The 20794-nt window shown below is 41.4% G+C and overlaps 1 protein-coding gene across 1 annotated transcript in view; it reads left to right on the top strand.

Annotated features, from left to right (window-relative positions):
- Lemd3 (LEM domain containing 3) overlaps nt 1–16330 on the top strand; it is a gene marked incomplete at its 5' end in the record, with an annotated part of 49529 nt that extends 33199 nt beyond the window's left edge. Inside the window, 9 exons of the mRNA XM_028869605.2 lie at nt 7907–7986; nt 8076–8221; nt 9840–9941; nt 10052–10154; nt 10781–10959; nt 13042–13123; nt 13720–13825; nt 13906–13984; nt 14200–16330. Coding sequence (XP_028725438.2) covers nt 7907–7986; nt 8076–8221; nt 9840–9941; nt 10052–10154; nt 10781–10959; nt 13042–13123; nt 13720–13825; nt 13906–13984; nt 14200–14363 — 1041 coding nt within the window. The remainder of the gene's footprint in view (nt 1–7906; nt 7987–8075; nt 8222–9839; nt 9942–10051; nt 10155–10780; nt 10960–13041; nt 13124–13719; nt 13826–13905; nt 13985–14199) is intronic.
- Nucleotides 16331–20794: the final 4464 nt, after the last annotated feature.

Raw genomic sequence — 20794 nt, forward strand, 5'->3', positions numbered from 1 at the left:
GCCTTTTCATAATTTGATGATAATGGTTTGTGTGTGGGGGGTGTTAATGTTCACGAGAGAGGAGAGAGGTCAACATTATCTTCCTCAGTAGCTCCCTTCTTTCTGTGAAAAGCAGGGTCTCTCACTGACCCTTGAGCGCCAAGGATCCACTGCCTCTGCCTCCACAGGTCTGGGATTGCAGGTGCATGCTGCCACGCCAGACTTTCTCCATGGGTTCTGGGGATCTGAACTCAGGTCCCCCTGCCTGTACAAGCGGGCACTTTGCCAACTAGGCCGTTGCCCCAGCCCCTGATGATAAGGTCTCTTGATGTGCTCTTACTCAAGTTGTTCAGATCGGTCTATCTTCTGACTGGTCGGTTTCTTCACTCTGAATGCCTAGTTCCTTTTCCATATTTGGGGGATTTTTTCATGTACCTCTTACTGAATAATATCAAAGGAAGGAGTTTGCTGATTTTTTTGTATGCTCTTGAACACTTATAATTAATTTTCAGTTAACTTTATTTGTTCTGTTACACATGCTTGTCATTAGAAGTGGACTGTTTTTAACTTTGCGTAATTCCTGTGTGCATTGCAGAAAGATGCAGTAACAATGTGGTGATGAAGATCAGACCTAGGTTGAGACTCTAACCCTGTGTTGTGTATTTGAACTGTCTGTTAACTTTTATGAATATGTTCTGTTGAAAGTGGAATTTTAAAAAACATTGATGTATTTGTACGTGTAAGGAGTATTTTGCTTCCACTTATGTATGTACACCATTGGTGTGCTTTGTGCCCTTTGAGGTCAGAAGAGAGTGTTGAATCCTCTGGAATTGCAGTTATTGAAGGTTGTGAGCTGCCATGTGCGTGCTGTGAATCGAACCCGAGTCCTGGAAAAGCAACCAGTGCTCTTAACCACTGAGCCCTTGCACCAGACTGGAGAGGGACTTGTTAATGTCTCAGAAAATGGTTGGGATGTTTGAGTGAGTATATAAAGAACTTAGTGCGTGGCTCTTACAGTAGCTTCCTCCCAAATTTTCCTTCTGTGTTTTGCTGAAGTAAATTAGTTCTGTTCTAGACAAAGGTCTCTAATAATAACAATGATGCTTCATTGTAGCTCAACCCTGGTTTGTTTGCTTTTATCCTGAACTAGTGAGAATTTGCCAGTCACTTGTAGATCATGTAATGCTTAATAGATTGTTAATAGCAAAAGAATCCAAAAGCCAAGAGATTTTTGACTTAATATGGGTTATTATCATACAGCTCATTGTTCAGGGTAGAAAAATTTGCCAGGAGGAATAAAGAAGGAATTTGATTGAGGAGGCTTAAAGGGACATAGACTAAACTATTTCAGAGGAGGGGCATATCTTGTAGAATCCAGTGTAATCAAATGATTCCTTAATGAAATAATTAAGTGATTTTCCTGCTGGCACTTGGAAACTGACTGGCTTCTTCCTTCTTGCTTTTTTTTATCTAGTTAAGTCTCTCACAGAGGTGATAGCACAGATGTGTTTGATCATACATTCTGGAACAAGATGTATTTATATTTTGGAAGAATACCAAGACTTAAAATTAACTACTGTACTTGAAGGGTGACTACTGTATTTGAAGGACTAAAGAAGTGGGATAGTGTTTGGAAACAGAATTTGACTTGGAGAGGCAGGGATTGGCATGCAAAGCTTTTGAACCTTTCTCTTTCCCAGCCACTTGATTGTAGCTGAGCCTCAATAATAATTGAGGCTCTAAAAAGTGGGAGAAGCCCAGAGTTAGACTTGGCACAGGAGGGTCTCGGGCAGGCAGGGTGGAAGGTTTTGGGTCCACTGAAGTGTGTGTCAGAGTTCACTGGAGTCCTGAGCTCACTGTAAGCCAAGATGTTGATGATCTAGCTGTAGTTGTCCTGTTTTTCCTGAAATTATTTCATACTTCCAAACAGGTGGATTTTATTTATTTATTTTTTTAAGTAAACTCATGATATTCATTAATTACACTCATGATATTAATCACATTTGTGGTATTCATAGATTACATTCGTGGTATTCATTCAATTATATGCCTATTGTCATTTCTTGAAGTGGGGAGGAGGTCTTAAATACAGCACAATGGGAGGACCCCAGAGGGCAGAAGTTTGCTACTGATGTTTTACAATCTTGCATCTAAGCTGTTAATGCCCATTATTCAGGATACACAGACAAGGAACTTCCTTTAAGCATTCAGGAGGGTGAAACCTGGCAGGGAATTAGCATAGGGAGGATATCAAGGTCAAGGTCCGCAAGCAAGGCAACAGTTACCCAAAACGGGGGCCAGGGACCTACAGGTCCCCCTTTTATTAAAAAATGAGCTTCTGACTTGGGTTGCGTGGGATGTCAGTAGGTCACCTTACCCGTCATGGAGACACCTGCCCAGGCCACACAGGTGCTCTGTCTTAGGTTGGTGAGTGCCCCCCAGGCATTACCTGTCTCTGAATACTCATTATCATACAGGCTCAATTGTGTGTGAGCTGCAGAGTTAATTGCTGCCGAAGATTTCAAAGTGGCACTGGGCTTGCAATCTGTGTGTTCCATACAGAAAAGACCAACGGAGGTTCTATCTCACCCGTAGCCAGTAGGCTAAAGGCAACTGAGCCATTCCCTTCCTTAACGAGCCATACTGTACGTTGGAGTCCTTGTAAGATAGTATCCCAAAAGCAACTGGAACTTGAGTTTATAAATTTATAATTTTCAAAGCCAATCGAGATGTATATAACTACTGAATTGAATTTATCATGCCCAATAGAATGGAAGATTAACTAACTGTGGTAGCTACTTTTGTTGCCAGGGTCTCCACTGTACTGGCTGTAGTAAGCAATTATGAAATGGTAATCCCAGACAAACAGGTGGATTTTGTAGCAGTGGGTTTGGTCTGGTTGTTGTTGTTTTTATTTGCTTGGTTTTGTCTCTGCAGTGCTGGGGATTGAACCCAGTAGATGAGGCCCCAGGCTTGCAGATGCTGGGCAAGCGCTCTCCCTAAGCTGTACCCAGTTTTTAGTCCATGGTACAGACTGAGCATTGAGCTTCCCTTTTGCTTTAAACTCTAGACTTCCACTGCGAATTATAAAAGAGTCTAGCTTCCACTGCTTTTTTGGTTTTTCGAGACAGGGTTTCTCTATGTAGTTTTGGAGCCTGTCCTGGATCTCACTCTGTAGACCAGGCTGGCCTCGAACTCCCAGAGATCCGCCTGGCTCTCTGTGCTGGGATTAAAGGCATGCACTGCCGCCACCACCACCCGGTTCTCTTTAGTCTTTAAAGTGTATCTTTAAAATTAGTACGACTGCAAGTATCTCCTTTCATAAATATTCATATATTTACTCTTAGAATTTTGTGCATTTGCCTCTGCCATCAACAGCTTAATTTTTTAAATTGTTGGATAATATTTTATTATGTAACTGTATTGCATTGGGATTTTTTTTCTAGTCATTTCCTTAGGAAATAATTCTAGAAAGGAAATTACTTTGTCAAAGTGCATTAGCTTTAGGAAGTGCTTTTGATACTGTTGAGATCCCTTCCGAATTTACTGACAGTCTAGCCTAGCCTCGCTCAGTTGGCTTCTTTAATTTATCTCTGTGGCAGAGTAACAACTCCTCCCCCAAACATGCTATCAAACAATGATTATAAGGTATATGCAAGCTTTCTGTTTATGGAGAAATCTTGTATTTATAGTTTGTATTTATATTATGATTTCATCTGCAAAACAGTTGACGTTATTTGTCTGTAGGGGTAAATGAACCAATCACTGCTCAGCCTCTTGGCTCAGCTCAGGTGTAGGAAAATGCAGAACTCCCACAAATGCACACTAACTTTCCTGGGTTCTAGTGCATTTTCAGTAGTCATGATGAATACTTCTCAGTATAATGCTCTGTCTTGTTGAATTTGATTCTTTACATTTTATTATCATTTTCTCTATTCTGCTTTCTCCTTCAAAAGAAGTCTTAATGAACTTATTGACATAAATGTATCTTTATCTTACCTGCTGCTTTTATTGAGCCTTTTTCACAATGTGGTCCTGAACCCTGACTTACGTTTGTGGAAAGTTAAGAGGTCCCTCTGGTGGAAGACTTAGGAAACACATGCTTTCGGTTTCCATGACAGCACTTACTGGAGCATTTCCTGATGATTTCCCTGTGGGGCGATGTGATGAGTGGTTGGTCAGGGTCTACGTTGACACAGTGAGCAATATTAAGATTTGTGAGGAACGGAATAGGGAAGTGGGTAACTGCGGGCCAAGTTATGGCCAGATAGGACTTCTGTAGTTCAGCTTGGTGCAGAGTCATTGCTGATTAAGTCCTATGTGGAAAATAAAGTATTCTCAAGAGGCCGTGATGGGGGTAGTACTTTCAGCAGAAAATTACTTCTTCTGATCAGTAATACTTCTGAAAACAATAGGATAGTCTAGTCTGGTTTTCTACATTTTTACACATTTAACCGATTCCATTGAAGTTTGGTTTTATTTGTATCTTGATGCCTTTTGACTTTCTGTAGTTCTCATTATGCAAAATTAAATCTTGTAATAGCTGTTTGGGGAAAGAAAAAAGTATTGTAAAAAGATGAACTTTTGTAACTGGTTTTATTGAGTTCTCAGTTTATTTTGGTGCTGTGTGCTGCTCTCAATGTCACAGTGATTAACAAGGTAGGTGACATGAATCCTACTTTATGAAAACAGCTGAGGAGTTTGATAACTGGGTCACCCGGCTAGAATCGGGTCAGACTGGGAGCCGGGGAGAGTCTGCCCTCCCTGGTGTGCTGGTCCATGGTGATGGCCAACTAAGTCCGGAACCCTGTGCTTCTCACTGGATATGAGCACTCTAAAGGGGCAGTTAAAAGTGGTACACCTTGTAGACAATATATATTCTTCTCACTAAGGGTCTGTATATATAGTTTGTAATGGAACTGAGATCTAGTCCCAGACCTGCTTGATACGAAATCAACCCTGTCTCGGAAAAAATAAAAAATAAAAAAAATCCAGAAATCAGCTTCTCATTGAGTCATGATCAAATTCAATATTACTCCCTTTTCGGAGCCATAGTCTCATTGTGTAGCCCTGGCTGGCCAGGAACTCACCAGACCAGGCTGGTCTCCAGCTCAGAGGTCCACCTGCCCTCATCTCCTGAGTGCTGGGATTAAAGAGATACACCATCATGCCTGGCCCAGTCTCATTTCTTGGTGTATAGTATATATCCATCTTAAAAGTAACCAGAGTACTCTCTAAGTTAAAGGCACATAGCTGTTTTTACCTAGGAACATCCTTTTTATGAACTGTCCACATTAGGTTTCTAATTCTTGGTGGTATTATACTGTACTGTATGTATGTATGTGTGTGCACTTACACATGCTACACTTTCCAGATGTATTTGATTTTCAGAATAGCTCCTGGAAAGGTATGTTTTAAAACCATTGTCAGATGCATCAGATGTTAAGTTTCAAAGTCAAACAGCAAGTCTAGTGTGGTGTGGTGATGACCCTATGATCCAGAGGTGGTTAACTTGTGATACATACATGCAGAGCCCCAGACTAGCCAGCCAGGGCCACATAGCTAGACCATCTCAAAATAGAACAAGTAATAGTGCTTCATGTAAAAGACTCCGCTTACTCCAGAAAAGAGAGACCGAAAGATACCTTTTCTATAAAGCAAATTCAAGTAGATGGCCTGTGCGCTACCTTTATTATCTTAAAAATCCTGTTTTGTGTCAAGTCATGATCCCTAGCAGAGTGAGCTGGGCTTTGTACAGTCTGGTGTGTTCGCACACCGGATGTGCTAAAGCAAGTTTACCAGGGAATTGGGAAGGACAAGCATGAGCCAGTGAAAGCAGTTTCCAGTGTCTCTGAAGAAGAGACCTCTTCACCTTCAAAGGCAGCCTTGGCACTGCAGGAAGTACATGAAGTCCCGCTCTGTGAAGGCTCTGTCGGCATAGGAACCCTTGGCTGCTTGTTTAATGCTGGGCTTGTGGAACCGAGCAGAGTAGCTGGTGTGCTGTGGACCCTTGTTAAATACACGGAGCATAAGAAACACAGATTAAAAAAGAAACTTACTATTTAAAATGTTTAAGAAATCAAATAGGATCTGGGAGCACCCACCTACCTCCTACACATACATGCACACACCCACGCTAAGAAGTACACAGCCTACACACCACACACACAATTAAAAACAAAGGTCATATCTACACAGAACTACCAGTTGTGACACTTTTGGATTTTTCTATAATTATTTAGAATTATTTCTATAATTGCTTTTATTTGTGGGAAATGTGCATATACATATGTTTATGTATGGTTTTATATTCTTGGGTTTTTTGAGGCAATGTCTTATATGTAGGTGTGGCTAGCTGATATGGTAAATATGTTAGTATATACTTAAATATTTTATCACATTAGTTAATAAAACTGAGAACATTTAAAATTATTCATTTGGAATAATAATGAACTTAATACATGGTAAAATACTAAAATGTAGTGTGTGTGTGTGCATGCGTGTGCGTGTGCACATGTGTGCTTAAGTGCCATGCAGGCACACATGTGGAGGTGAGAGAATGGCTTGGGGGTGGGTCTCCCCTTGTTGCTGCTGGCTGTCTGAATACTCAGGCTAGCTGGCCCACTTCTTCCCGGCCATCCTCCTGTCTCTGCCTCTCAGATGACAGCAGTGTTTCTGTCATAGGGTATACCACTGCCTCCAGCTTTTTACACAGCTTCCAGAGGTCAGCTCTGGTTGTCAGTTGCACAGCTAAAGCTTATCCAGAGGAAACTAGATTCTCTTTTGTGTTCAGTGTATTATGGTAGTGTTATGGTTGAAGCATGTCAGCAAAGTGCAGCTTTGCATGAATATAAAGTAGTCAAGCAAGACATTTGAACAACTATTTTCAGGTAATTGTCGATACTCTTGTTTAATCAAACCTCTAAGAAGTAGTAGTAGTTAGAGTGAGAGGAAGCGGAGGAGGAGGGAAGAGAAAGAGCGGGCATGTCGAGGCCAGAGGATGTTGAGTATCTTCCTCCCTCCCTCTCTTCCACCCTGTCGGAGACAGGGGCTCTCAGTGAACATGGAGTTTAGTGTGCTGGCTAGACTCCTTCCCCACTCTGTGCTGGGTGACCCGTGTATGCCGTCATACCTGGCCTTCCATGGATGCTGGGTGTCTGAACTCTGCTCCTCCTGCCTGGTTTCAGGCTCCCCGCCATCTGAGCCATCTCCCTAGCCCAAGTGGTAATTTCAAAACAAAACAGTAGTTCCTGTTGGCAGTGAAGAGTTTGTATTCTGTCTAATAAAGTTCTTGGCTCTGGCGTGGACTTTGAGTAGGTCTTTCACCTGTGTGTGGTTAACCTCTTCAGAAACTGGGTGGACAACCTGGAGTGCTGAGTTACTAACATCTCTCCGTTACTGTATCAAAGCCACATTTGTTAATGTCATATCAGCTGAAAGTCTAAGTACTTACTCTGAACTCACGGTGGCAGTGACAAGTGTGAGTTTTTCTAGTTTATTCTTTTTTACTTGAAAGTTTGGATTTATCGTTAGTTATAGTTGAGTTTTCTGAGCTTCTGGGCTCAATGGATTAACTTGTTGAAAACTTAAAGCATCCAAGTCTCAGATTTGCCATTTGTTTGTTTGAATATACTGTTCCATTTATAAAAAGTGAAATACTTTATTATCACAGTGATATTTGAAAACAAACTGAACAAGTAACTGAAATCTATACTACAACTAGAAATAAAGCAGAATATTAGTAGTGGTTATATGGGAATCCTGAAAAGATGGTGGCTTTTTGTGTTTTTTTTTTTTTTTTAATCTTTTGATATTGAGTTATATGTTTTCATTGTTTTGTTTATGTGGTTAAATAAAAACAGAGCATGTTATTTGTATGACTGTTTACATGGGACTATTGAGAATGGTTCTCTGTTTTTCTCGTTAGGATTTAGACCCTGAGTATGAAGATGTATTTAATACTTCATTGCTGTGGATTTTAAAAAATGGGAAAGATGTTGGAATAAGGTACAGGCTTTGATTTACACTTTGCTGATTTTGTATTGTAAGAAGTGGCTTTTTAAATGTTAACCTCTACCTTGATCGGTTTCATCTAGGTGTGTTGGTTACGGGCCTGATGAGGAGCTGAGCAACATAACCGACGTGCAGTTTTTGCAGTCCACCAGACCGCAGATGTCGTTCTGGTGTCGGTTCCGACGCGCGTTCATCACCGTCACCCACAGGTTGCTGCTGCTGTGCTTGGGTAAGCTGTCGGCTTGGGAGGCTCTTACACTTCCTGTGTCTCTAAAGGTCAGAGCCCAGCGCTTCCCCACTTCTGTAGACGCCGCCGTAGATCACACCGGAAGTTTGCTCTTGTGTGACTGGGACCACATACCTGACGGAAACGACTTCCAGCAAGAAGGTTGAGAGCTGTCCGTCCATCATGGAAGGAGGGCTGGCAGAGCAGATAGCATGGCGGCCAGGAAGTAGAGAGGAGAGAGAGAGTGGCTGGAGACAAGTGTCCCCAACGACCGGCCACCATGACTCATCTCGTCCAGCTAGAGTGCACCCCCTAAAGTCCCCAGTTAGTACTGCAGCGGGCGAGCCAGCCTTAGTGAGGAGACGTTGTTTTCATGTTTCCGGACAACAGTGAAGCTGGGGTTAGTTATGGCAGTTGTGGACCTAAGGGCTTAGACAATAGTAATGCAAGAAGAGAGAGAGAACTTGGTCATGGAAAGGTCACCGAAGGAGCAAGTCTGAGTGTGTATATGGAAACCTACTTTTAGAAGATAGAATTGGAAACGAGAGAAGTTGAGCTTATTTTTAAGCTCTTAAATTTTTGGTTTCAAATGTCACTTATGAGAATTTTTAAATTTAGGTTCTTTGATATTTTCATAACAGGAAGTAAGGAGTTATTTATTCCTCATTTTTGTTTTCTTTGTTAGGCTTTTAAACATAATTCAGTTTGCTCTAATATTTAGTATGTTTAGTAAAACTCACTTTTCTAGTAGTTTAGTGCTGAGAGGAAAAAAGCCTGAAGCAGTTATTTTTTTTCTTTTTAATAGTAGGAATTTAAATACTCATCTGTTATATAATGGAAGAATTTTTTTTTTAGAGAGGGGTAAAATTTGGGGGAAGTACTTAGTAAGTTTTCCTGTGCAGTAAGTTTTCTCTGGGTAATCAAACTTTGCGCTCCGTTATTCCAGTAGGCGGTGGAGAGGTCACTGTTAGACTAGCCACAGTGTAACAGACTGTTAGTGACCACGGTGGAGATGTCACTGTTAGACTAGCCACAGTGTAACAGACTGTTAGTGACCACGGTGGAGATGTCACTGTTAGACTAGCCACAGTGTAACAGACTGTTAGTGACCACGGTGGAGAGGTCACTGTTAGACTAGCCACAGTGTAACAGACTGTTAGTGACCACGGTGGAGATGTCATTGTTAGACTAGCCACAGTGTAACAGACTGTTAGTGACCACGGTGGAGATGTCACTGTTAGACTAGCCACAGTGTAACAGACTGTTAGTGACCACGGTGGAGATGTCACTGTTAGACTAGCCACAGTGTAACAGACTGTTACTGACCACGGTGGATGTCACTGTTAGACTAGCCACAGTGTAACAGACTGTTACTGACCACGGTGGAGATGTCACTGTTAGACTAGCCACAGTGTAACAGACTGTTATGACCACGGTGGAGAGGTCACTGTTAGACTAGCCACAGTGTAACAGACTGTTACTGACCACGGTGGAGATGTCACTGTTAGACTAGCCACAGTGTAACAGACTGTTATGACCACGGTGGAGATGTCACTGTTAGACTAGCCACAGTGTAACAGACTGTTAGTGACCACGCCTGTGCCCACTCTGAATGTTGCAGGTGTGGTGATGGTTTGTGTCGTCCTCCGTTACATGAAATACCGCTGGACTAAGGAGGAAGAGGAGACAAGGCAGATGTACGATATGGTGGTAAAGATTATAGGTACGGACTTTATAAAATCCTAAACTGTTTCTTGAACGGTTACTGTGTGATAAAGCTACAACATAGTTGTCAGAAGTTGATTACTTGTAAAGCTGTTGATTCATTTTCAGATGTTTTACGGAGTCATAATGAAGCTTGCCAGGAAAATAAAGACTTACAACCTTACATGCCTATTCCGCATGTTCGAGACTCCTTAATACAGCCCCATGACAGGTGTGTGAATCAGTACATGGAGCTGTGGCAGAATGTGGGTACCTCGGGAGATGTGGGTTTTACTGAGAGTCGTGACTCCTCTTAACTGCTCGACTGGACGGACGTAAAAATTCTTTCCCCGTCCTTTCAACAAGTCTACCCTCCTGATGTTCAGTGTGTACCACGAATCCGGTTTCTTCTCAGTCCTGCATGTGTTTATTCTTGTTAGTCAGCCTTCCTCTTTATCCCCTTCTTTTCCTTATACTAAGAAACAGGCAGACAAAAGCTAGTGATGCTTTTAGTCATATTTTAAGTACTTAGGTTGTTGTTACTGAAGCTTGTCAAATGAAAGCTAGAGTCTAACTTTTTGAAATGAAAAGAATCAGCTACGATCTTAAGTCTAGTGGCACATCTCCCTCATCACGGGGCACCGTGAGGACAGCAGAGAGGAAGCCCGTGCTCCTGGCACACCTCTGCAGATGGGAACTGTCAGTCAGCCTTTAGATAAACTGTCAAGAGTGGTACTAGCTGGGGGAGGGGGAGACAGAGACACTCGCTCGTTAACAGTAACCTACTCCACTTGCTGACGTTTCCAAGAGACGTCAGGCCACGACTGGGTAAACTGTGCCCTTTTGTTTGTGCGGTAGGAGGAAGATGAAGAAGGTCTGGGCTAGAGCCGTGGACTTCCTTGCTGCCAACGAATCCAGAGTGCGCACGGAAACAAGAAGAATAGGAGGTGCAGACTTTCTAGTCTGGCGGTGGATCCAGCCCTCTGCATCCTGTGATAAGATATTAGTGATACCTTCTAAAGTGTGGCAAGGCCAAGGTATGGCTTTTCAAGCAGAACCAAAGATTTTCTTCTAATCTTTTTAATATACATTATAGAAGTAACAGAAACACTGTAATTCGAAGATACGTGAATGTAAAGCTTCCTTTTCCAGCTACACCCATAGAGGGAATAAATGTTAAAACAGAACTGGTTTGTCTGTACTGTAATAAAGACAGATGCCCCTTTGACCTTCCCCTTTCCATTCAACAAAGGAACTTAGTATATAGCTCTGACTGCATTCTTGTTGAACACCGGAAATCACTGTAACGTTGTTACAGTCATTGTTAGTATGTGTTAGTATACATTATGCATATGGAATCATGACTTTAATAGTCTGTTTTGTGGTTTTTATTTGCCTTCCCCTCGTTTCTCACTAAGACCCCTTTACTGAGTATCTCCCCTTCCAAGGATTTTGTGTAGCTGTCTCTGCCTGGTTTTCTTAATAGTGCGTGTAGTTTCAGAAGAGACAGAGTAAAATAGACAAGGAGTTTTGAAGACTGTATGCCTATACCTCTGCTGTACAGGAGACACATATGTGAAACAGCACATAAGGGAATTAGTAAATCCTCTCCTACCAAATCATGTTGATTAGTAGTTGCTAAACATGGTACGCCTTGAAGGTAAGTGACCTGTTTTAGAACTGTATTTTAAAAATACAATCCTATCATCCCCCCCCCCAACCAATTTTACTTTAAAAAGCTTAAAAGACGTTAATTGTGGAGTTGGGTGGGTAGTTGGTGGAGAGGATCTGGGAGGAGCTGAAGCAGGGAAAAATCATAATCAGAGTGTAGCATACAAGAAAATTTGTTTTCAGTGTTAAAAAAAAGAAAAGTACTGTTCCAAATGCTGAGAACAGATCATTTCCTTGGAAAGTTGTGTGCAGAAGGGCCTTTGAAACTAGAAACCCGTTTAACTTATTTCCCACGACTCTTACCCTGTCTGGCGCCTGAGCCCTTCAAGCTTTCACTGTGGGCTTTGACATAGCACCTTTGCCCTGGTCTCTCTCCTGCACTGATCTTTTCTTCCCGGTGTGTGGTGTGGCCCATGCCTCTCCTTCCTCTTTCTAGATTTTCCTCTTTTTCTGGGCTTTTAGGTGTTGCAGTTTCTCAAAGCTCTCCTCTTGTTGACTTTTTATTCACCTTTTCTCATGCGATGGCTTCATTCCACTTAAATATAACAACTCCCAGGTTTGGATTCTGCCTTCATAGTACTGTCTGAGTTTCAGACGTTTGTGCCCTGCTCAAAACTCTTTTCTAGGCGATGAGCTACAGATAGACATGAGTGTGAGCTCACTTCTCTGGTACCCTAGTCTGGGCAGTCTGCCCCTCTCTTGGCTCCTCCATGTACATGGAGGTCATCCTCAGACTTCCCTGTACCCTGGTGGCTCAGTCCTTGAACAGGTCATGCCGGATGCACTCCTCTCCCCTCACTGGCACCGCTGGCCTCTTAGATGTCACATCACCGTCTGGCTGTCCTAAAGTCACTTTGCCTGATTGATTTTCCACAGAAGTACTTCAGTTCTTTTCATATTTAAAGGTAGATGGTGTCCTAAGAGCCCTCCTCTTCAAACCCTTGGTGACGTTTACTCCTGTGATGTTGTTGGGATACTTTCAGACGGCCAGCCCGGTCTTGGCTGGTCCGACTTCTCCTTTCCCAGGCCCACCGGCTGTCAGTCACTTGAGTGCGCCACGTTCCTTTCTTCTTGTCACAAGGCTGTGCGCATCCTTCATCTCCACCTCAAGTGTCCTGGCGCTGTCCCTCTGCTGCTTTGATGTACTGTTTGTCAGTTCTCAGACTGGGCTTCCCTTCCTCGGGGGGGGGGGGGGGGGGTGTCTTCCCTCACCTCGTTAGGATGTCGTTTTTGTAACCTCCTGGTTCCTCCTGGTTCCACAGCTCTATACCCTGGAAGATACTATCTGTTGCTGACACCAAACTATTGGCTCTGGATATCAATGACTCTTAATCCACCTTAATTAGCTGCCTCATTAAAAGCACACAATAAATATTTTTTAATGAACTAAAAGATTGCCTTTCAACAAAATGGAACAATTTCAAGTAACACAATTCATTTTTTTGTAGCATTTCATTTAGATAGAAGAAATTCACCACCGAATAGTTTGACGCCGTGTTTGAAGATTCGAAATATGTTTGACCCAGTTATGTAAGTATTATGAACAGGCATACAGATAATTTTTATTTGGGCATTTGAATGTAAAATACATGGTATTATGCTGTGTCTAACTGGAAACTTTTTTTTTTTTAATTTCTAACTACTTCTTTTGTTAAATTCCAAGCAAAGGAATCTACTGCATGCTTTACTAGTTAGAAAGTCAATTCTAGCCTAGCTTTTGATTGCATTAGATAGATTTAAAGTGAAGCTGCTTTTCCTTTTACCCGCCCATCTCTGACTCCCCACGGTGAGACAGATAAGCATGTGTACTGTAGCAGGTGTCCTTGAAGCTCCTGCTGAGGTGGCACAACCATGTGCCCTGTTTGCCCTGGGGCGCTTTCGTTTTGGAAAGAGAAGCTTGGAATGTAGTATTTACATTAAATAAATTAAGAAGACTTGAAAATGTTACTAACAATAAAGAGAAGGGTATTCAACTACTGCAGCTCTAATGCTAACAACACTCGTCTGGAAAAAGAAGCAGCCTGCAAGGGTAGAGCTGCACAATGACTACCCTCATTTGTTAAACTAGTGCGACAGTGAGTCCGGAGTAGGAGCAGCATGGTTGATTCTGTTTCTCGTCATTTCAGGGAAATAGGAGATCAATGGCATCTGGCAATTCAAGAAGCAATTCTCGAAAAATGCAGCGATAATGATGGCATTGTTCATATTGCAGTAGACAAAAACTCACGGGAGGTAAGGCAGTGTCTCCTAGTGAACACGGTATTTTGTATCGTTTGCTGTTAAACTAACACTGTTCTCTCTTTATGTTACAGGGTTGTGTATATGTTAAATGTCTGTCTCCGGAATATGCTGGAAAGGCTTTCAAAGCCCTGCATGGCTCTTGGTTTGATGGTAAGAAATTTGAATATTACAAAGATTTGGGAAGGAAAATTAGTTGCATTTTAGATTATGCCTGATTTTAAATAGAATAATTTTAGGTTAGCATTTTTTGAATAATAATTTTAGATGCTTTTGTTTTGCGTTCATTCATTCTTTACTGCAGTTAGTTTTCTACAACTACTCACCATAATTCTCTGGATCTAAAATACTGTTTTCGTCTACCGCAGGGAAGTTGGTCACCGTGAAATACTTGCGGCTGGACCGGTACCACCACCGCTTTCCCCAAGCGCTCACCTGTGGCACCCCCCTGAAGCCATCAAATCAACACATGAACTCCATGTCTCATCTGCGCCTTCGGACTGGCCTGGCCAATTCTCAAGGAAGTTGCTGAAAAGACTTCACTCCCAGGACTGTGATTTAAAGAGGAAAACTCACTCCCGTTTGGCTTCCCGTCTTCCTTTGCAGATGCTTTTTGTACGTAATATTTTGATTGCTGAAGACAGCTGTTTGAAAGTTCCTGACATCCTAAGGTTCCAGAGGGGTGTGGCAGTGAGGCCGCAAGGCTGGGGAGGCAGAGTCCTTGCTCATTGAGCTTGTGGAGCTCAGCGAGGCCATTGCATCTGGAGTTGTACACAAGAAACACTGCTTCACTGGCTTCCCAGTAGCCGGTTCAGAGATGGTGGTTACATTTTGTGCACCAAGAAGTGTTTAGGTAACCACACAAAAGCATGGCGAAGCCGCTTTTTATATTTCCATAATTTCTTGTGAACTAATGTGAATTTTTGTATGCAGTCAGCTGCGTAATCCCTTACAGGCTGCTGTGGTAAAACTGTTTATCTCCCACTTCCACCTTAGGTTTCTATTGCTTGTAAAAGGTTCTTTTGCTGCAGCTGGAATATGGGGCAATGTATTTGGTTTTAATGGTTACATACATGTGTAAGTGGATGTACATGTACTTAAATTGGCTTTTGTATATATGTATAAATGCTGATGGTAGTGGAAGTCTTGTTTTGTGAGAATGTCTGCATTAGCAGTAAAATAAGCTTTCTATTTTATTCATAATCTAATTTGTGTATATATATGTGCATAGCTGTGTGTTTATGTACATATGTAACTAGATGTATGTACATAGACACACAGATATATACATATGGCTGTACTGTCATAGATGACCGAACAGCCAGATACCTGGAAGTATTAGACACATGTTTAAAATACCTTTTATAGATTTTATATACAAATGCCTGAGTATGATTTTGTGTGAAAGTTCTGGCACCAGTTGTAATGAGTTCAAATTTATGTGAGCAATAAAGAAGCAATTGGCAGATACTGGAAACGAGCTTGTGAAAAGCTGTACGTATTACAAATCCTGGGGCTGTACGGTGCTCTTGGGATGATGTCATTTCCCAGTCCGTTCACTGCTCCGCTCTGTGTCCCGGGTCCAGCAGGCACTTTGGTGCAGACTACAAATTGCCCTTGGGTGTCAGGCCATGCCCGTCTGCAGTGTCGCAGATGCACAAACGGCCATTGTGCATCGGTGTTTGTTTCAGGAGAGCTGCTTTCTTACTGCTTATGATTTCAGGTCAAAATAGTTACTGATCAAGGTCTATTTGTAACCTAAAAATTGGCTTTTTGAAAAAGAACCTTCTGGATATATCATTGTTGGTCCAAATGAATATGTGAAACAGCTGGAATTACCAATCTTAACATTTGTTTTCAGTTCAGTTGTCTTTCTGTTGTATATATGTTGGGTTTGCAGCATGAACTTGCACAGATAATGCACGTTTTCTGGTTAAGTAAACATGATGCACACTATTCTGTAACGGAAAACCCTTTGTGCCTTACCTGTGTGCTTTTGTGGGCACCATGTTTATGAAGAAGAAATGATTTGTTATCAGAAGAGAATGAATTTTAAATTCTCAATCTATGTCTCAGATGCTAACGTGTTAAAATATAAATATATAATATATAAAAGAACCAATCTTTCTGTATTTTATGTGCATCGTAGTGATTTATTTGACCTTAGTGACCGCATCTTGTAACCTGTTGCAAGAGTGAATGTAAAAATAGTTGTGGCATTTTAACAGGTCACCTTTTGATGCAGATGCATCTTTTTCTTGCTTCTAAGATATATTTCATGTAAACATTGTACATTTATTATTGTAATATATATACTATTATGCAGCTTATTTTACCTGGAACTCTTAAGCTGACCAAGAGTCCTCCCTATAAGACAGATGGGAATGTGTATAATAATTAGGTATTTGAAAAGTTCTGGTTTGATGTAATCTGTTTTTTTGTTCTGTTTAAAAAAGAAGGAAAACATTCTAATTAAAAATTTATTAGGTTTTTTAAGAATGTGTCTTTGTTTTAAAGAAACTTGTAAAGTGTCTTGTGTCTTTCTTTTTTTTTTTGTTTTTTGTTTTTTGTTTTTTCGAGTCAGGGTTTCTCTGTGTAGCTTTGCGCCTTTCCTGGGACTCACTTGGTAGCCCAGGCTGGCCTCGAACTCACAGAGATCCGCCTGGCTCTGCCTCCCGAGTGCTGGGATTAAAGGCGTGCGCCACCACCGTCCAGCATCTTGTGTCTTTCTTGTGTCTCCAGTGAAAGTAGGTGTCTTCATTTTAAATCTCTTTACCTAAGGATCTATGGATGGATATTTATTTATAAAGATGAGGGCCATAAAGTTAAGTTTTTGGCTTTGGTTTTAGTTTTTTGAGATGAAGGTCTCTCTCACTCTGTAGCTGAGACTGGCCTGCAACTCACTGTGTCATGTAGGCTGGCCTCAGACTTGGGGGTCCTCCTGCCTTAGCCTGTAGGCTGGCCTCAGACTTGGGGGTCCTCCTGCCTTAGCCTGAAGGCTGGCCTCAGACTTGGGGGTCCTCCTGCCTTAGTCTTTCAAGTGCTAAGATTACAAAGGTGAACCACCATGCCCGGTTGTCAGATTAATTGTGACCACCCGTTTCCAGCAGTCTGTTAGCGTGTATTAATTATACACAGTAGCGGGCTTCATTGTGATATCTTTATGCACATATATAATGTATATCCACCCCTCCCCCATTACTGTCTCGCCTCTCTTTCTAGTCTCGCGAATCCCCATCTTCTGACTTTGCTTTTCTTTATGAAAATGTGCTCATTTGACCCTCAAATGGCCGGAGGAAATGGTGACAGGAATGTAAATCAGCTACTAAACTAACCTGTCGTTCAGCTACTTTTCTCCAAAAAGACAGCGATTTTATACATTCCCATTAGAAACCAATCACAATCAGTTTTTTAGTGGCTAGGCCATTAGTTTAGATTTCCCCTGGTGTTTTAATCTAGTAAAAAGATTTGCCGCATTAGTCACGTGGTAGACTTTAGCTTGCTAATATAGTTGACCCTGGTTGTCACTGTAAGGAATACAGAGATGAAAAACAGGCTAATCCTGAAGATGGTCACATCTGGAGAAAGAATCTAGCAAGTTAAAAGATAATGTGGATAATGCATTGTAATAATCATAACAACGTGAAAGGAAAACAGGCAGGATTCTGAGATACAGAGGAACTTGGATGCATCTTAGTAGATCAGATATAGAACAGGCGAGGTATGGCTAAGGCACTGGGTCTAGCATGTTAGTCTCAATGGTAGACGTCTTTCCCCTCGAGCTCTCGGGAGCGCTCCTGTTCCTGTAATAAGATCATAAGAGTCGGTGTGTGTGTGTGTGGAGCCATGTCATAAAGCCCCGCATTCATCATACTCAGTGTTATCAGAGCTTCATATTGGGCTTTTGGGGTTTACCTTATATATTGTCTTTACAGTTTGTATAACAACTTGTTTTTAAGTGAGCAGCATTTACATGTGCTGTGTGCCAAACATCTTTAATAAGATTTGCTTCAACCCCCTGTTTCGGGTCATGAAATCATAGGTCACCTACATGGCTTCTTCGCCCTTTCCTCCTAGATCTGTCTCAACAAATCACTTTTTCCAGTCGGCTTATCAGAGGACGCCAACCCAGGCAGAGTGTTGGCAGCCATTCTCAGGCATTTAGGAGCTGAGAATAATTAGGAACTGAGACAACTTGTGGTTTACAGAAACTGAATATCCTGGGTGCTCATCTTTTGGTCTCGAGTCCCTGTTAAGGAAACCCCCCCAGACAGCATGATAGATACATTCTGTTGATCTTTAGATTGAAAAACCAGTAGAACCTGTGTGTTTAGACTTACTTTTCTTCTTAGACACCAGAGAACTGTACACACTCCTGAATTTGGAAAGGAGGATTTAGGCATAACGAACCCTGTAACAAAGACAAACTAAAGAACCTCCAACCCCTAGTGTGGAAAATTTAAATGTCTAACTATATAATCTAGATCATATGGAACATACTAGGTAAGAAAGATAATAAAGTCAATATTTCTTTAAATTATCTATGTTACAGGTTTAGCAATCTACCTAACCATTTTTCACAAACCAAAAGGATTTCCAGTCAATCTTGGGAAAAACAACAGAGACTTATCATATATAATAGTCCTGGTTTTTACCAGAGAGACTCTCATTGATATTTGCCTCTGTCTCCAGCCAATAATATCTTCCCACCGAAAGCCAAAATAGAATACAGCTCTCTATTTTGATGTCATAGGTCTGTAGTTGAAATAGTGTGAAGTCAATTCAAATTAAACTGAATTTTCAGTTCTTCACACGTATCAGCCGAGTTCAAGTACTCAGTAGCCACATGTGAGCAGTGGCTAATGTTGGCATTATGGATCTTGACCAAAGGCTCTCCCTTTCTGGTGTAGTCTGGTGCTCCCCAAGCTTCTTAGGCTTCGGCATCCTGAGCTGCTTGTGTGGTTGATTCTTAACTGGTTTTCAGCCTGTCCTCTGTCACTTTTTCCCAGGCACATGGGTTTTCTTTGTGTCCTTGCAGGGTATCTATCCCTCTCACCTTAAGACCTTCATCCTTACTGCCCTCTCTGTCTGAAGCCCTGTTGCTGTGGGTCTTCATCTTCATATGACCGCCTTGTTCAGGCTTTGGCCTACATTTCACCATGCTTCTAATCGTTTCCTAAATTATAGTCTGTTTTCCTGTAGCTTATTACTATCTGCGAGTTGATATGTTCAATACTTGTTTCTTTTCCTAGAATATAAGCCCTACAAAAGTAGAGAATTCAGAATTTGTGTAGGGATCAAAATGATGCTTGATCTAAATTAAGTCTTCAGTGAGTGTATATTGAATCCACCCACAAATAATATTTTAAAAACATCATCCTGGGTCTAAATAAGCTTGTGTTTTGATTCTAGGGGTTTTAGTATAGCTTAAGATCAAATTTCTCCTCTGAATGGCTTTTTATTATAGAAGGGGTTCATGTGGGTGCACACATTGGGGGGTGCACATGTGCTTGTAGAATCCAGCAGTCAATGTCCAGCATCATTCCTAAGGAGCCATGCACCTTGATTTTGTTGTTGGTGCGTGCGTGCGTGGGTGTGGTGTGCTGTGGCTTAGGAATGGAGGTCAGAGGTCAACTTTCAGTAGGCAGAACTTCTACCACCACGTGGGTCCCAAGGATCAAACTCAGGTTCCTGGGCATGGCCGAGAGTGCCTTCACCTGTTGAAGCTCACCTGCTCTTTCCTCCTTTTTTTTTGAGACAGGGTCTCATTAGCATAGAGTTCATTGAGGGCTAGGAAGGCCTATCTGCCTCTCCAGCCCTGGGATTAGAAGCCTACTGTTCTGCGTGGGTCCTGGGAACTCATGTTCTCACGTGTGGTCAGTGCTTTACCGACTGAGTTGTCTGGACCCCATCCCCTGGTCCTACAAGTTTTGGTATGTTGTATTTTCATTTGTGTTCACTTTAGAATACTTGTTTCCCTTTGAGATGCTTCCGTCTCATTGGTTATTTGGGAATGTGTTGCTCCATTTCTGAGTACTTGGAGAATTTCAGGATAACATTTTGCTTTCTGCTTCTAATTTTATTAGAGTTCGTTTTATGACTTGATTCTTAAAGCTTGAAGTATTTTATGGCTCAGAACAATCTTTCCGGTAGAACTTCTATGTGTGCTGGAAAAATGTTTTCTGCCATTAGTGGATAGAGTTGTGTAAATGACGAAGCTACTTGCTTTTCTGCGAATCTTCTGTGTCTAATTTTCTGGGTACTTGTTAATGATTATTGAGAAGGCTGTCGAAATCTCTGATTGGAAACAAGTTTCTTTTTGCTGGTCTGCTTTCCCTTCATGCTTTGCAGGCTGTATTATCTGGTCCGCAGACACTTGTAGTCAATTGGTGTTTTGCTACCTGTATCATCATGGCAAATGGTCTTTATGTTAGAATATCTTTATTAAATCCCAACTCTGGCTAAAATTACAAAAATAACTTTAGTGAATGTGTTTAGTTAAATTACAGGATACAAGAATTAACATTTGAAAATTGGTAATCTTGTGTATTGGCAGTTTTGTGGACTAAAGCTATTTGAAAAAAAGAAGTCAAGTTGACTGTTTAATCCACAGTAACTAATGAAATTAAAATACTTAGGAATACATTACCAAGGAACTGAAAGATATGTAACTTGAAAATTACAAAATACCGTTGAAAGAAATTCAGGAGTAATATACACAATAAATGAAAATATACCCCATCATGGAAGAATAAATACTGTTAAAATACCCATATTACCCAAAAGTGACTTATAGAATCAATGCAGGTTTTCCTTCCTTTTTTTTTTTTTTTAATAGCATAGCTCAAGATAACCTTGAGCGTCCACCCCTCTGCTTTACAAGTATTGGGGTTACAGGTGTGTGCCACTCTGCCTAGCTCAATTCAGTCTGTTTTACTTGAACAACTAAGACAGTCTAAAGAA

The sequence above is a fragment of the Peromyscus leucopus genome, chromosome 18 (assembly GCF_004664715.2).
Source record: "Peromyscus leucopus breed LL Stock chromosome 18, UCI_PerLeu_2.1, whole genome shotgun sequence".
Taxonomy (NCBI): Eukaryota; Metazoa; Chordata; class Mammalia; order Rodentia; family Cricetidae; genus Peromyscus; species Peromyscus leucopus.